Source organism: Abramis brama (assembly GCF_963993115.1).
Source record: "Abramis brama genome assembly, chromosome: 1".
Classification (NCBI taxonomy): Eukaryota; Metazoa; Chordata; class Actinopteri; order Cypriniformes; family Leuciscidae; genus Abramis; species Abramis brama.
In genome coordinates, this window is record NC_139963.1 from 41888457 (window position 1) to 41907053 (window position 18597).

Consider the following 18597-nt stretch of genomic DNA (forward strand, 5'->3'; position numbering starts at 1 on the left):
AAAATACAAAAACTGTAATATTGTTAAATATTATGACAATTTAAAATAACTGTTTTATATTTTAATCTATTTTAAAATGTAATTTATTCCTGTGATCAAAGCTGAATTTTCAGCATCATTACTCCAGTCTTCAGTGTCACATGATCCTTCAGAAATCATTCTGATAGGAGGATTTGATGATCAAAAAACATTCATTATTATTATCAATGTTGAAAACAGTTGTGTACAATTTTCTTTCTGATTCTTTGATCAATAGAAAGTTCAAAAGAACAGCTTTTATTTGAAATGGAATCTTTTGCAACATTATAAATGTCTTTACTGTAACTTTTGATCAATTTAATTCATCCTTGATTAATAAAACTAGTGATTTATTTTATTTATTTCCCCCAAAAAATTCTTACTGACCCCAAACTTTTGAAGGGTAGTGTTTAGTGTTACAAAAACTTTCTATTTCAGATAAATGCTGTTCTTTTGAACTTTCTATTCATCAAAGAGTCCTGAAATAAAAATGTAAATAACTGTTTTCAACATTGATAATAATGAGAAATGTTTCTTGAGCATCAAATCATCATATTAGATTTCTGAAGGATCATGTGACACTGAAGACTGGAGTAATGATGCTGAAAATTCAGCTTTGATCACAGGAAGAAATTACACTTTACTATATATTCACATAGAAAAAGTTGTTTTAAATTGTAATAATATTTCACAATGTTACTGTTTTTTAGTATTTTGTAAATGAAGCCTTGGTGAGCAGAAGAGACTTTTAAAAACATTAAAAATCTTACCGATCCAAAACTTTTGACTGGTACTGTATATTATTCAAATTTTGAAAATCGTAACATTATGGTATAATAGCATGTGTTCTGTACTGTCTTTAATTCTTGCCAAGTTGAACAACAGCAGTCAAGGGAGTGTTTGAGAGTTCACTTAAGTTATCACTTACAGAACCTTGACTCATATGACCCACAACCGATGAAATGAAGTGTTCATCAAAAAACACACACCACTGCCCATGGGTGACATGACATCAGTCATCACCATCAAACACAGACATCACCAGTTTTAATGGTGTGCATGTCAGCATGTTGGCCTGAGCTCTAAAGTCATATTCAGTCGTTTCAGAGAGCCTTCCTGTAGCGCCAGAGGGAGAAGAGACGTCCAGATCAGTCTCCAGCTCTTTCGTTAAACTTAAAGACATTAAAGACATGTTCTCTTCATCACAGACTACACAAACACACATCAGTGCTTCATTTTAGATCTGCTGGAATGGTCAGTCTCACCCAAACAATATCATTTAAATTTCTTTATCAGTGTAGTTATTTTCTTGTTGCATTTACTATTATTATTATAGTTCAGTCCTGAAACTCTAGAGGGCGCAGGCTGATCGGTCCTTTACATCCAATCTACAAGCAATCACTTCATTACCGCATGGCACAAGCTGATTGGCTTCTGCTGATCCTGCAGCCAATGAGATTGCTTGCTCAACATTTACATAGTCTGGTTCATTGTTTGCTGTAAACTATCAGAGTTCATCTGAACCCCTCAGCCTCCCCAGCTCCACCTGCCTAGATCTGTCGGATTTATGTATATTTATCAGCATATCTTACATGTTCACAGCATGCTAATAATAAAAATAATAATTAAATGCAACAAGGAAATTACGAACAGAAAGAAAAATTGCGAACGAAAGGAAGATACAAACAAAAAAGCAAGAAAGCATCACTAAGATTAAATAAAATGTGTAGCATAAAAATCAGAAGAAAACTATATGGCTTCCTGTGTCACATCTCTCACCACGTCTCTCACCGAATTTGATGGAGTGTTTTCTGTCACCTGATGTACATTCTCGCTGAGACTTCAAGCTCTGACCACTGAAGCTGAGATGTCACTCAATGTACAGTCACACATCCCATCAAGCTCTGTGTGTGTCTGACTCTCCTCATCTCTTTTCAAGTGTGACACTCTTCTGGAGTAAAATTGGCTCCAATCCTAAGTTTCGAAAATTTGATGAGAAACTGTTTGACAGACAGACCTTCAGTTTCTAATTATCTTGTCTGATTCTAGAGCTTTCTGGTTAGATGTGACCGCTCCTGTGAAAAGTGGACACTGAGAGCCCCGAAGCTTTTATGTCTCGATAGTCCATAACAATTGTTTTCCCAAGGAAAGATAAAAAAAAACTCTCATTCAAATACACTCACACATGTTGTGCAGTTCATATTGAGGGCAGTGAGATTAACATTTAATATGGTTTGGTCTTACAAGAACATGTTACATCACTGGGTAGAAAATACATTTGGGGAAAATACAATATTTCCAACATCGCTCAGGTCTGAAGTGCAGCTGGATTCAGCAATATCAAACTAGCAGCATTTTCATCTCCACCATCTTCTGACTAAAACATCTGATGTAGTGACATATTGAATATTCCATTTCACAGTCAGAGAAGTACTTTTTTTACATAGACAAACAGAAGTTACCTTGATTTCACATAACCAGATGTTCTTCAGCCAAAATTATTACTAACAATAATAAAAATAGTCAAAGTAAGTTTTGTTTCAGGCATAAAAAGGTTGTCATTTTATCAAAGGGTTCTGCACATTCTCTAGCCAATTCTAGCCTGCAGAAGAGTAGGGGGAGCGCGGGCACAACCTAACACGGGGTTAGTTGTAACACGCTTGTTTTAAATACTTCCGCACATGCTTGAATGACGAAACTTTGTGTATTTACTAGCTGCTATATCAACACTATATAGAAAAAAAAAATTCTGCCAAAATAATTATTTTTTGGAAGATATCCATAGACATTTATTAAACCATAGCAAAAGTAAATTTCTTACTTAAGTTAATTTTTCATCTCTATTTTTTGTGTTTATTTAAAATAAGACAAATCTGATATTATTTTAATCTCTAAGATGTTATTTAACAGTTGAGATAGTTATTTAATGCTTCGCTAACTAGCAGAAGACACTAGCCAGGTTTAAATCCCAGTTGTGCAGGCGGGGGCATGTTGTAACACTGCGTTACAATGTGCCCCTATTAGAAATATGCTATTATATTCTATACTTTTATTAATTTTATTGAGAAAACGTGAGAAAAAGGTGAATAAAGACTGAGAGTCAATGTTCAGAAATTACTAATTATTTATTTGTTTTGAACTATGTTGTATAGCTGTGTTTTCCTGTGTTCGTAGTCAAAACTCAAAAATGAGTTTATATTTAATTATTAAAAATTGCCATTATTTTATATTAAAAAGTTTTTTAATTGTATTTTATTTAGAAAATATTTTATTTATTTTTTTATTTTTATTTTTATTAGATCAGATAACATTTTAAGCTGTCATATGGTTATGTTACAATGTGCCCCTGCACATGTTACAATGTACCCCACCTATGGGGCATGTTGTCACATTTCACTTCCATTCTTTTGGGGTATATCAAGAAAAAAGTAAATACTGTATTAATAAAACAAAAACACATAATTGTAGTAGACATGTGGGAAATTAATGTGGGAAAAAATAAATACTCTGAACCATAAGTAGATTTACACAAACTGAGAAAGTCAAAAAGCGTTACTTTGTGCCCCGCTCTCCCCTATATATTGCATCAAATAATGGAAAAAAGTGAATAAAAGAGTGTTCACAGTGATGATTAATTTGAAGGAAATGTGAGAACAAGAGACTGTAAGCATGAGTGATAGAGACTGATGAAAGAAAGCTAGAGATAAACGCTCTCTCTACACCGTATGATCAAAAGAGCCAAAATCTAATGTTGAAAGAATGTCAAAAAGAAGCCGTTAATAATTAATTATGTGCTGCTCTAAAAGTTATTTTCAAAAGCTGTAAGTGTTGTAGGTAACCCGTGTTTTCTGAAAATTTGATAGCAGACTGTAACCTACTCATGATCAGATCATGTTGCTGTTGTTATTGTGACTTCTTTCTTCCGTTTAGCACTGAAGGAAATGTGTAGGAAAAAGTTCATGCTGCTGTATTTCACATACAATTAACATATTCAGTTATCACAAGCTTCAAAAATGACAAAGGTGACATGAAACCACCACAAAAGTGTTACATATGACTTGTGCACTATGTTTAAAGTATGTTTAAAGTCTCTTTTAAAGCTCAAAAAAGATCAAAATGATCAAATATCATAGTCTATAAAAACCCTTTTAGTTGCTTGGTTGGCCATAATACTTCCCTAAACCGTTTTATCAGATAATTTCCAGTATTGTGCTTTCATTTATGAGGTATAAATATTTTGAGGATGTTTATGCTCTGCTCAGGCATTAGACAGGTCACTAGATTATTAGGACTGGAGATTAAAATCTCCATGAAATCAATATTGACAATTCTGAGTTTACCTGTCACTCACATGAGATCCACCAATAGCCCCGCCCTACTTTTGTTTTGTATTTCACTCGAATATACGTCGCAATAGAAAAGAAAAAACTATCGCACTTTCTGTTTCATGCCAACTTTAATTTATCAGCAACATAAAATTGCTGTTTTATGTTTCAGCCTGATTCAAGGTGTAAACTGCATCAAAACAGTCTAAATATAAGCGTTTGATGGCCAGAGTGTGTGGAGTGTGTGGAGGGTGAACAGTGATGCCACCTGAGAAACCGGAGCAGATGGCACTGGCTACTCGAGGGGGGGAATGCACTGGCATTTCAACATATGTGACCCTGGACCACAAAACCAGTCTTATGGGTCAATTTTCTTAAATTAAGAATTATACATCATCTGAAAGCTGAATAAATAAGCTTTAAATTGATGCATGGTTTGTTAGAATAGGACTCTATTTGGCCGAGATACGACTATTTGAAAATCTGGAATCTGAAAAAAAATCTAATTATTGAAAAAAAATCGCCTTTAAAGTTGTCCATTTATGTTGATAAATAATAATAATTTTTGATATATTTAAGGTAGAAAATGTACAAAATATCTTCATGGATCATGATCTTTACTTAATATCCTAATGATTTTTGGCATAAAAGAAAAATTAATAATTTTGACCCATACAATGTTTTGTTGGCAATTGCCACAAATATACCCGTGCGACATGTGACTGGTTTTGTGGTCCAGGCTCACATATGTCTGAACTGTGCACCTCTCTGTCGTGGCAGGAATGTCCACTCGTAGCCTCAGGGAAAAGTGTGTTTATGGTCTGTTCTGCGTCACAATAAGAGCGAAGATGAAACGGGGTAAAGCAGCCGTGTCAGGCCTCTAGGCTTTCATTCGGTTTCATCACACATAATAAAAAAACACTGCTTGACTGTCTGGTTTTGTGTTGTGGAGCTCAGGAGATGAACAAAAGGTGCTTTTAAATGATGCTGATGAATTTATAGTATTTATGCATATTTTGGATAATCTTTACATAATCATTTCTTTTAAGAAATTAAGACTTTTCTTCAGCCAGGACGCACTGAGTTAATCAAAAGTGACAGTAAAGAAAGAAATTTATATTGTTACAAAAATATTTTTATTTCAAATGAATGCTGTTCATTGGATAATAATATTCCTCAAAGAAACCTTAAACAAAATGTATCATGGTTTCCACAAAAATATAAAGCTGCACAACTGTTTTCAACATTGATAATAATGAAGAGAAATGTTTCTTGAGCATCAAATTATGATATTAAAAATGATTTCTGAAGGATGACACTGAAGACTGGAGTAATGATGGTGAAAATTCAGCTTTGATCACAGGAATAAATTACATTTTAACATATATTCACACAGAAAAAAACAGGGGGGTTTTTAAAACTTTTTTTTATATTACTGCTTATGTATATTTATCAAATAAATGTAGCCTTGGTGAGACTTCTTTCAAAAAAAATTTTTTTTTAAATTAAACTGTTGAATGTTAGTTTATATGTTAGTGTTGTGGAATCTCTTCCCAATTTCATCAGATTTACCTAAATAATAAACATCCGGATGTCTTTGATTCACAACACACTGTAGTTCTGTAATATGATATATTACTTGTTTTGTGTTGTTTTTGTCCAGAAATAGGATATTCAGTGAAAAAACAGAAACTTGTATAAACAAAGTAAATGGGGTTAATTTTGATGTCATGTTGACTTAATGAATGTTAACTAAATATAAATCTTGAGCTATCCATTTGAATTATTTTTGAGGATTTTCTTTTCTTTTCTGTGCTGTGATCTCATATCATTTACTATGGTATCAAGTGATTATATGGTGGGAATTAGACATCATATCCTGCCGGTGACACTTTCCTGCCCTCAGTTGGGAGCCGTTGTGGTGTTGAGATCTGCTTTATAATATACATTAATATGAGAAACATGAGCCACAAGCCATGACCGGCTCTAAAAGCTGATAGAAGGATCTAGAAACTCGGCTTTATCTCATCTAATGATGCGTTATTCACACTTCAACTGATGTTCACACTCTCACAAGCACACTATAGTAGATGCACAACAACAATGCAGTTCACCCAAAAATGAAAATCGGTCACCCTTACGATATCGTTCCAGGCCCTCCAAACTTTCTCTTGCTGCGTGAGTCACATGGACTGACTGTTGGTCATTCCCTCACTGATGTCAGTGTGTGTCAGCGGTCAGGTGCTAAACTGGGGAATGTGTGAGGTGAACTCTATGTTCCTGTCCCTCACTGTCCCATCCCTGACGTATCTGTCTGTCTCTTCCAGTTTAAGCTCATGGATTTGATGTCTGTGTTTGTGGTCTCCTGTTCTTCTGCCACCAGGGAAGTGCTTGTATACCAGTATGGTTCAGATGTTTTGTTCAGTGTTTCAAAGCATCTTTACAGTGATAAACAGGAAAATTATGCATTTCGATTGTTATTCAGCGTTTATTCAGTTCTGTTTTGAAGATCATAAATTATTAAATTAGTTAATTTCATCTATAAAGCAGCTTTGGAGAAAACAGTGATGTCATTGTCCAGCTCAGTTCAGTTCTCATACAAAAGCGTCAGGAATATTGCTGAATATTAAGTGTCGCCAACTAAGCAAGCCAGAGGCGACAGTGGCAGGGAACCCAAACTCCATCAGGTGACAGAATAGAGAAAACTAAAAAACCTTGGGAGAAAGCAGGCTCAGTTGGGGGCCAGTTCTCCTCTGGCCAACGAATAAATCACAGAGTGATTATGATTCAGGATGCATCACAAGTCAGAATTCATTTATTGTACACAAGTAAAGGTTTTTAAAATGTTAATGCACTTTAAATCAAAAATTGCACTATAGTAATATTTGCACGAATTGCATAATCTCAACAACATGCAAATATTTAAGAAGACTTTTAGTGTTACTCACTTTATTGATTATTATTAATTTTTTTTTTTTTTTTTTTTTATGATCTCTTCCATACATTTTTTTTCAACATGGCTTTCAGTGTTACTTTTTTTATCATTTGAGTATTTTATATATTTTTAAAAGGTTTATTGTACCCAAGTAAATGTTCTTAAAACGTGAATGCTCTTAAAATTATTTTTTTTTAGTAAAATTTCCATAAATTGCATTTCAAAAAATGACTCTATTTTTAACTTGACCTTTGGTGTTACTTATATACAAATTGTTTATATGCAAGTTATTTATATACAAATATTTTAGACATCCCTAATTTTCAAAACACAACGTTTTCTTTCCCAATCTCTTCTATGGTTTATGTTTGTCTTATAAAAGTATTTTGCATTTTGATGGTTTCACACATGTGGTCCACATTTTGATGGTTGCATTTTGATTGGTTTAAACACATGTGGTCCACACAAACCTTGCTTATTCTCATAGCAGGTGTGTAATATGGGCTGTATTTTCTTTTACCTTGCATACTTTTGTTCATAGTTTTTAAACACAGAATGACATGATTGACCAATCAGAATTAAGCTGTGTTAGTATAATTGTGAATAATAAATTATCTTTTACTGTTTGCATTGCAGAGACATACAGTATGAGTATTTAAACAGAGAACTGATATAAGTGTAGCTCTTATTGCTAAGCAGAATTAGTCACGTTGATGAGCTGTTATTCTTCTCAACCGTTACCAGGGAGATCAGAAATAATGAGGTTCTGGTGTTGGCATTTGAGAACAGTGAAGATGAGGGACTATTAGCAACTCATGATTCAAATTCTTCTGGAGGCAGAAAACGCCTGCTTAGAAAGAGTATGCGCATGTTTCTCTGCACTCGGATTTCAAGCAAATGGAGCTACAACAATACAACGATGTCAAAACAAACGGGGTGGAGGATGTTCTGGCGGGCTGAAGCAAAGCTACTGTTTGATTCATTCGTGTGTTTTCCTCCTCAGATCCTGGCTGGCGAGGTGATGGCGTTTTTCATGAGGTCAGAGGGCGCGCAGGAGAAGACCATAGTCACCGCCGACTGCTGTTACTTCAACCCCCTGCTGAGACGCATCATACGCTTCCTAGGTACATTCAGTGAAGAAGAACTAACAGTGAACCTTTTAGGATGAGGGTCAGGACATTTAGGGAATTGGAGAAAATATAGTTGTTCATTATAGGTATAAAAGCCATTTTAATGCTACAAATTGTGATATTAAAGTCATCATCATACACTCTTAAAAATAAAGGTTCCAAAAGGTGTTTTGATAGCGAGAAAAATTTTGGTTCCCTAAAGAACTTTTTAGTGAACAGTTTTGGATGGTACCATTGATGTTAAAGGTTCTTCAAATGCCAATAAAGAACCTTTATTTTTATGCAGTTTGTGTTTAATGGGCATTTTTTCAACATCAAGATTTCTTTAGGTGAAAATATAAGGGAATGCATGTAAATATATATTTTTTAAGTGCTGCAACTAAATACCAAGTTTTCAGTTTTAAGTTTTTTGTTTGAAATAGAAATATTACAGGTTATTTATCAATTAATTAAAGTTAATAAGAAACGCATTTATAATAAATGGACAAGAATTAGAAAAATGCTTTTTAAAAAGATAAATTCAGATGAAGTGTCACACGGTGGGACACGACTGTTACTATTTTACTTTTTAAACCAAATAAATATGTTATGACCAATAATCAAATATAATTGCCAATTTTATAAATATTTTTATTTTATTATGACCAATAATTTTTATTTTAACCAATAACTCATAGGCTATAATGGACAAGATTAATAAGTTGTTTTATTTTATGACCAGTAATAAATATGGAGGCTAATATTATAAATATATTTTATGTGATTTATATTTTTAATATTCAATATAAGATTGGCCAGCTGCATAAACTCCGACTATTCTAAGTAAGTTACTATAATACAATTTGTTTATCATATTATTTATCATATAATGTTTTTCTTCAAGACTGGTCATAACCTTTTAAAAGTCAGTTTCATAAAAAGGTACATTAATGATCAGATTCAAGTAAGACTGACTACCCCTGACTGCAAGTTGGTCTGCTAGACTAGTTCATAAAACAGTGGCTATGTTATGCAATTGGTCTATGCTCTCCAATTTATCAGCAGTCTCAATTTTTACATGTTTTCGCATGCGTTTCTGATGCCTTTCATCTGTGTTCTCTCACTCAGGTGTCTATACCTTCGGCGTGTTCACCACCACCATCTTTGCCAATGCTGGACAGGTGGTGACAGGAAACCAGACGCCTCACTTCCTGTCAGCGTGCAGACCGAACTACACAGCACTGGGATGCCATTCCAACTTACAGTACATCACTGAGCGCAAAGCCTGCACAGGGAACCCTCTCATAGTCGCGTCTGCACGCAAATCCTTTCCCTCCAAAGATGCGGCCCTCAGTGTTTACTCTGCAGTGTATACCGTGGTGAGTGTAATGAACCTAGAACTACTTTATTATTTGAGTGATTTAGTGACTGAATCTGAAATTACTCGTACTGACAGACAAACAAAAGAGTGCAGCAGCTGTAAATCTTTGGATTTATAAGCAATCTCACAAACTCCAGGACACAAAAGTAATTGCTGGATAGAGCAGTTCACAGTCACACCACTATGAATGTCAGTGTTTTTCCAGCTGATTTATGGTACTTAACACTGGTCTGGCTGGTGCACCAGTATGGCCATGTCACCAGCAAAAAATGGAGAAACTGGTTGGACATGTTCCTTCTGGTGAATCTGGTCAGACAAGAAAGTCTTGGTGTTAAGTGTCAGGAATCACACCTGCATCAGTGTCATTCTGTGAAACAGGTGCCTTTTACCTAGTTAAGGTTTTAAACTTTCTTTTAGACAAATAAAGCTGCAAATTAATATACATATGATTGGATTTTCTGAACGTGACCAGATGGCCAAGGCGGTTTTTTAGTCCTCTGTCTGCCTGAAAGAAATTACTACTTTTATTCAGCAAGAATGCATTAAATTGATCAAAAGTGACAGTAAAAACATTTATAATGTTACAAAAAAAATCTATGTCACATAAATGCTCTTCTTTTGAACTTTCTATTCATCAAAGAATCCTGAAAATAATTTTTGGTCCCCATGAGGGAAACAGCTTTTAAATCATAGTAAGTAATTTTTTTTATTCATTTTTTATTTTATTTTTTTGAAAATGTAAAAATGCAGAAAGTTGTCTTACAGTTTAAACAGGATAAAAAACATTACGCCTATGGAGAGTCCCCACAAAGATAGTGAACCAGATGTGTGTGTGCGCGCGTGTGTGTGTGTGCACGTGTGTGTGTGTACTTGTACAATTATCTTTGTGAGGACCAGTTTGAGTTTCCATTGAAGTGAGGACAAAGAGGGTAAAGTGAGGACATTTTGGCCGGTCTTCACTTTCAGAGACCCCTTTAAAGGCCTGTTTGAGGGTCAAGACTTGGTTTTAGGGATAAGGTTATAATTAAGTTAAGGGTAGGTTTAGGGTCAGGGTTCGGGTTAGGCACTTAGTTGTGATGTGTAAGGTTAGGGTAAGCGGCTAGAGATTGCATTGTGTCAATGAATGTCCTCATAAAGATAGATGTACAAGAATGTGTGTGCGTGTGTGTGTAATTGTATCAGTCTTATTCTTCACCACTGTCTGCCTGTGCTTGCAGATGTACGTGACGCTGGTGTTCAGGACTAAAGGGACGCGTCTGACCAAACCCACGCTCAGTCTGACTCTGCTGTGTCTGGCCATGTTGGTGGGTGTGGTCAGAGTGGCTGAATACCGCAACCACTGGGCCGACGTCCTCGCTGGATACTTCACTGGCGGAGCCATCGCTGTCTTCCTGGTGAGAGTTTGTGTAGTGGGATAAATTAATACTGAAATGACAAGATAATTGCACGCATGTATGCAGTTTATATATAAAATGCAGATATAAATGAATGCATATACACTACAGTTTAAAAGTTTGAGGTCAGTAAGTTTTACAAGAGATCCACAAGAGGACTTTAAATTGATCAAATGTGACAGTACATACATTTATAATTCTATTTCAAATTACTTTCATTCTAAAAACTTTTTAAACAAAAAAAATCTTATCGACCCCTACTTTTGAACGGTAGTGTATAACCAGGTGTTATTCAGGGTTTCAGTATCACTTTAGATGCGTCATTAAACCTGCTTGTGGTTAAGACAACTTGCAAATTTCTACAAAATATTGATAAGGCCCTGTTTACATCTGGTATTAACAGTTGTTTTGGTCGATCGGATCACAAGTAGACGAGGGAGACACGTTCTCGTTTACACCTGGTGTTTTAATCCGTTTCTTTTGTCCACTTTCAACCACTTCTGTCCTGATTTCTTTGAGGGGAGAGTCTATGGGCAGGTAAATGTATGGGCTTTTTCAGATCTTTTAATCTAATGGACAAAATAAGCTCATACAATTCACATATGAACGTGGCCGGAGACGACAGAAAAACATACGGAGAGTAGCAGCAACTTTTCGTTTCTGCTCTGAAAGCCTCAAGATCAGCCGAACGCTATGAGTTTGTTGTTAGAAATCATGAATGGTGAGAGAACATTGTGCTTGGTATGTTTTTCATCTTCAAACCAAAGTTGGGTCTTCAGTCAACAAAGTTTAAATCCCGTCTGGCTAGCCCATATTCCAATATTTTTTACGCTTTAGATCAGTAGGTGGAGAGCAGGCGTCTTTTGAGGCTGTTTGAACACATTCGACCCCATGAGCATCACCCGTTCTAAAGCAATCCGGTCGAATGCGTTTTCGACTACCTTGGAAGTGGTCGAAAGTGGTCAAGCTCAAAACGTTGTCCACTTGTGATCCGATCGACCAAAACACATCTTAATACCAGGTGTAAACAGGGCCCAAGTGACCCCTCTCTCCATCACACCTTCTTCTCTTTATTCCATCTCTATCTTCCTTCGCTCTATTCTCTCTCTCTCTCTCTCTCTCTCTAGGTAACGTGTGTGATCAACAACTTCCAGCAGGCAAAGCCCCCACCCCCACCAGCGCGACCTCAGCGTCCGGAGTCAGTGCTGGGCATGCCCATGATGGCGCTGCCCTGCGTAGAGAGTCCACTTGAAAAGTTAAGTGGCACTCAGGTAAGGGGTGGGAGTGGGTTAGTGGCAGGACTGCACACATAAGGGGGATGGATTACGCCCCACCCTCTTCTTCTGTTTTTTGACCCAGTGGACCCTAATGTGACTCCCTCGACCCACCCAGCCCTCCTTCTCCCTTTAGTAGCATGACCAACCTGCACAACCCAAACACCAACCCTGCAAAACCCACTGACGCTCTGGAGGATTGTTCTGCTCTTTGTCCTGAAGAGACGTTGCTATCACTTTTATAATAGAGTATCTGACAAGCAACAAAATGTTTAGGGCCATTAACTCATTGATTCCTCAATGGGCTGATGGAAATTTAGCGTCTCTAGAAAGTGGACCGTGTAGCATGTGGAACGTCAAAGGCGGAAGGCAATTAGATGTGAAACATTACGACAGTGTGAGTTTCCCTTCGTAGGCCACCCTCATCCTCCTCACTTTTGAAACTGCTTTGACTTTTTTTTCCTCTCTTTGTCACATCGACCATTCAGTCATCCCTTTTCTCCCTCAGTCTTATATTTTGTTTAGTGATGAACCGAAGTACCTCATCATGTCTTATTTAATCACTCAATCAGCGCCTATAAATAATGTAAACAATATATCCTGCAGCGTTACATTTACCTCAGAAAAGCCATTCAATTAACATAAACTCGATAGTTAGCTAAAAATTACTATAGAAAGCAGCATTTTAATAAATATATGCACTATATTACATTTTCATTATACTTAACCTGTGATGTCTTCATTATTTAATGTCTGAATAAATCTATTTCATCAACAAACTGGAGTAGAAACATAATTATCTTAGTAAAAATGTTAGGGTTTTCTGCTTTAAATTTGGTCTCAGTGTTTTGGTTAAAAATACATTTCGGTGCATCACTTAATTTTAATTTACGCAGTTTCCACCTTCCAGTCTTGTTTTCTCATCCTTTCTCTCTCTCTTTCTCTCTCTCTCTCTCTCTTTCTTTCTCTCTCTCTCTCTCTCTCTCTCTCTCTCTCTCTCTATCTCTCTATCTCTCTCTCTCTCTCTCTCTCCCTTCACACACTCTCTCTCTCCCCCCTTACAGACTCCAAGGGGATCTTCATTCACTGAGATCACATGACCATCAGCCTCATCGGTTCCCCGTCCCCCCCGATGTCCTCATACCGTCTCGCTCCATTTCCAGCGAAGTCTAGACCAGCCGTCCCAGCACGCGCGCCACTGCGCCGCCCACTCCGCGGGACACTCCTCCACTCTGCACCGCTCCTACTCCACGCAGGTCTAGAATTCCTCACCTCCAATCCTTCATCCTCCATCATCCTCCATGCTGCCGATAGGGCCTCCACAAACCGCTCAAACAAACAACGAGAAGCACTTTTAGAGAGCCTGCTCGAAGATCTCGAACGCCAGAAATCACAGGTAGGCGTCTCACTCTTGCCAGAGGGTTTGTTTGGACTGTGGGTGGAGGATTCGAACGGATTTTTTGGGTGGAAGACTTCAAACCTCAACCTGACCTATTTCCTCGGGAACCGATGAAGAAGTCTTGATCAGCTTTTGGCTGAAATGCAGAACTTGATTTTTACTGCAGATATTTCAAGTCATATGTAAATACATGCACAGTTTTCTTTTTCTTTTGGTTAAAGGCATGTCTATTTTTTTTTCTTCTATTTTGTTCATAGTACTGATCAACTTTTTATATTCATCACATGGAGTATCTATTGGTTGTCTTTGAGTCATGTTCACTATGCACTTGGGACAATCTCATCAGATATCTGGACCATATAAGTGCACATCAAGAATTCCCTTAGGAAAAGACCTCTAAACTTGGACACGTTCTTGATACCAGCTCTTATAATAATGTTTGGATGCATCGTAAAGAATTGTGATGTTTAATGACATACACACAAAAACTCGACCACAGCATTCTTTTTCATATTTAATGTCCAGTTTGTGCTCACAAGGATTTCTCCACCAGCTAGATGTAATTCACAGTCTGACGTGAGCCATCATTTTCATTACTGTCGCCCCAGACACAACACAGCGCTTTCAGACACTAGACATTCTTACAGTTTGTCATCAAAGACGGATTGGATTCTTCGTTTCTGAGGAGAGAAAAGCAAGAATTGCATCTCATGACGTCAACAGAACATTAAAGACAACATCTGTATTGTTGTTGGTATTTTTGTGAAGGTTTTCAAAAATGCAGTAACTGAAGGTCAGCTAGTTTCTTTCTTGTATAGTGAATGACCTTTTCACCATGTGTTACTAACAGGGTTGTGCACCATACAGAATTTAATTGAAAATGGCATTTAATTTACAATTCGGTTCCCGAATTTGAGTTGAATTTGAATTGAGGTGATGCAGACAGATGCAGAATTGCAGTTCAAATTTGAATGTGCAGAAGTGATTGAAATTCAAAGAAATTCAAGTAACTACGGTAATTTGTAACTAGAAAAGCAACATCTGTCAAGAAAACTTCAAATGTTAGATGGATGGATGGATGGATGGATGGATGGATGGATGGATGGATGGATGGATGGATGGATGGATAGATAGATAGATAGATAGATAGATAGATAGATAGATAGATAGATAGATAGATAGATAGATAGATAGATAGATAGATAGATAGATAGATCTATCTAGTGGGGTGTAGTCAATTCAGTTTAAATTCACATTTGTAAATTGAAAGGGAACCCATTCTGAATTTTGCACAACCCTCATTAGCAAGTGTGTAAAACCTTTGGCTGTCATTTTATATTGATGATGTTATGAAAGGACCTTGATTAAATAATTCCTGCTCTTTGCAAACAGCACTGGATGCCTTGTAGTACAGTGAAATTTTAATGTTTAAAGTTATTTGAGCTATTTGATGATTGGTTAACATTAACCAATAGCCTGCACTGCCTATAGGTGAGGAGAGCTCAAAAGGAAAGTCATTTCGGTAGTGGAGCTTTTTAAGATTAAAGAGGACCTATTATGTTACAAAGTCTTGAATTTGTTTTTGGGATCTACTAGAATAGGTTTTCATTCCTGAATGTTAAAAAACACATTATTTTTCCCTTATTTCGACATTATTGCAGCACCTCTCTTCTCAGTCTGTCAGTAACGCTCTGTTTAGTTCCTGTCTCTATGAAGCCCCTCCTTCTGAAAGCGCAGTGTGCTCTGATTGGTCGGCTGGATTAGTGTGTTGTGATTGGTCAACAGCTTGGAGTGTGTTTCAGAAATGTCACACCCCTTACCATAACCGTGATTTTTAACACATTACTAATTAACTCAACCAGGCTCCGTCCATTTATTTTGCATATACCTTGGGCGGGAATTATTTAAATGAAGAATATTATGACGTGTTTGTTCCTGGAAGAAACTCAAGACTACAATGGAGGCGTTTCAGGGAGTTCAGAAACAGTGTTACTGATATAGAGAATAATTCCCTCTGGAGTGACTGTGATTTGTAACTTTGCAGCAACAGCAACATTACACAGAAAAAAAGTTGGAAATGTAAAAAAGCATAATAGGTCCTCTTTAAGACAAACATTATTTTCTTTTGGAAGAACATGCACAACTGAATCATTCTAGATCTGGAAAATGTATAGAGAAAGTACATTTTAAACAAATGGTTTGGTGTTTTAGGCAGCTAAAATAAAATGATGCTCACAGATTCATGTGCAGATTTGAGGTTCGACTATAATTGATTTTGAGTGTCAGTTTTTCTAAACTGAGGATTCTCATGAGCATGTCAATTGGATGTATGTGCTGTACCATAGGCCAAGTTTTGTGCACTACATCATTTTATTGAGCTCTGTTAAATTGGTTTGTCTATTTTTCAGATTTATTATATATTTTGTTTTGTTTAAGTTTTGCTTTGAATCACATTTTTTTAAACTTTGTGTTTACTTAGACTCATTGTTTGGTACTGTAAGTAAGCTGTGTATACAAACTGTGTGTACTTTAATCAGATGAGTGTAAACTCTCCACCTAGTTGCACTCCAAACGGATGAAAATTAATGTTTGTAACATTAACTGTGAAATCTAATCTGTCTGATGCCCCCTCAGCCTTTACATCCCGGCACCAGGTCCAGCCTCTGCCACATTCTGTGCTACGTACAGTTACTGTCTCTGTTGTAAGAGCACCATGCTTCACATGCTAAGATACACATTCCTTAAAGGTGAAGTGTGCAATTTTTATATGACTGGGGAACTGCATCAACAATAATTTTAAACATGTTTCCCAAACGTCTGCTATTGGTCAGACAAACAGAAAGCCCCACCCCCAAACTCACGAAATTGGTTGAGCCAATGGGATTTTCAAAGAAACTGAGCAAGAAAAGATCTACAATCTTTACACTTTTGGGGGGAATTAAACTATGAATTATTCATTTATAGTTTGCATATTAAACAAGGATACCAGAAATAATTTAACATGTAAAAAATTGCTCACTTCACCTTTAGAAATCTTTTACCTGTAACTCTCAGCTCTCTTATTTCTTCTTTCATACACCCAATTAAAAAAAAAAAAAGATATTTGTACAGTTTTGCAAAAAGTCTTTTTGTATAAAAAAATGCACCGGATTAATTTATTTACTTTGGTGATCTTTATTTATATACACCCAACAAGTCATTGATCTGTGTTTTGGGTAATTGAATAAAGTAAAAGCGTGACCTGCCTCTGACTTTTTCTGTGACATCATTATTAAAGGTTTTGTTCACTGCGTGAGGCCTGTTCCATGTTAAAGGAGCAGTAAGCGATTTCTGAGAAATCAGTGCTGATTGGCTCACTCTCTCTCCCCCATCATGAGTGGATACACCCCTTACTGCTGATTGGCTCACTCTCTCTCCTCCCCCATCATGAGTGGACACGCCCCTTACTGCTGATTGGCTCAGTCTCTCCTCCCCCATCATGAGTGGGCACGCCTCCTACAATTGATTGGCTCACTCTCCCTCCTCCCCCATCATGAGTTGGCACGCCCCTTACTGCTGATTGGCTCAGTCTCTCCTCCCCCATCATGAGTGGGCATGCCCCCTACTGCTGATTGGCTCAGTCTCTCCTCCCCATCATGAGTGATACGCCCCCTACTGCTGATTGGCTCACTCTCTCTCCTCCCCATCATGAGTAGACGTGCCCCCCACTGCTGATTGGCTCACTCTATCTCCCCCATCATGAGTGGATACGCCCCCTACTTCTGATTGGCTCACTTTCCTCCCCCATCATGGGTAGACACGCCCCCTACAGCTGATTGGCTCACTCTCTCTTCTCCCCCATCATGAGTGGACGCGCCCCTTACTGCTGATTGGCTCAATCTCTCCTCCCCCATCATTAGTGGGCACGCCCCCTACAACTGATTGGCTCACTCTCTCTCCTCCCCATCATGAGTTGACACGCCCCCTACTGCTGATTGGCTCAGTCTCTCCTCCCCCATCATGAGTGGGCACGCCCCCTACTGCTGATTGGCTCAGTCTATCCTCCCCCATCATGAGTTGACACGCCCCTTACTGCTGATTGGCTCAGTCTCTCCTCCCCCATCATGAGTTGACACGCCCCCTACTGCTGATTGGCTCAGTCTCTCCTCCCCCCATCATGAGTGGGCACGCCCCCTACTGCTGATTGGCTCAGTCTCTCCTCCCCCATCATGAGTGGGCACGCCCCCTACTGCTGATTGGCTCAGTCTCTCCTCCCCCATCATGAGTTGACACACCCCTTACTGCTGATTTGCTCAGTCTCTCCTCCCCCATCATGAGTGGGCACGCCCCCTACTGCTGATTGGCTCAGTCTCTCCTCTCCCATAATGAGTGGGCACGCCCCTTACTGCTGATTGGCTCAGTCTCTCCTCCCCCATCATGAGTGGGCACGCCCCTTACTGCTGATTGGCTCAGTCTCTCCTCCCCCATCATGAGTGGGCACGCCCCCTACTGCTGATTGGTTACTAGTCTGTTGTGCTGCTCGGCCCGATCTACTTTCAACAACATTTCTCAGAAATCTCTTACTGCACCTTTAAGGAACAATATTTGATCAAAAGAGTGAATAGTTACTATTACTATTACAATACATTTACATACTTTTACCCAAAGTGACTTACAAAAAAGGAGCAAAAGCAATTTGTCAAAGATATTAGTATACAATATACATCTAATTCCATGTTGTATTTCTGTATATAACATAAGCACCATAGTGACATATTGCCAT

At 37.6% G+C, this 18597-nt stretch overlaps 1 protein-coding gene across 4 annotated transcripts in view; it reads left to right on the plus strand.

The window, feature by feature from the left end:
* plppr2a (phospholipid phosphatase related 2a) overlaps nt 1–17080 on the plus strand; it is a 40064-nt gene extending 22984 nt beyond the window's left edge. For 2 of the 4 annotated variants that reach the window (XM_084129122.1, XM_084129125.1), the window contains 5 exons: nt 8282–8402; nt 9516–9766; nt 10986–11162; nt 12290–12417; nt 13501–17080. In XM_084129122.1, coding sequence (XP_083985248.1) covers nt 8282–8402; nt 9516–9766; nt 10986–11162; nt 12290–12417; nt 13501–13609 — 786 coding nt within the window. In that variant the 3' untranslated portion in view covers nt 13610–17080. Of the gene's footprint in view, nt 1–8281; nt 8403–9515; nt 9767–10985; nt 11163–12289; nt 13221–13500 lie in introns of those variants that run through there. The other 2 variants (XM_084129124.1, XM_084129123.1) reach the window with 2 other exon arrangements.
* The last annotated feature ends 1517 nt before the right edge of the window (nt 17081–18597 follow it).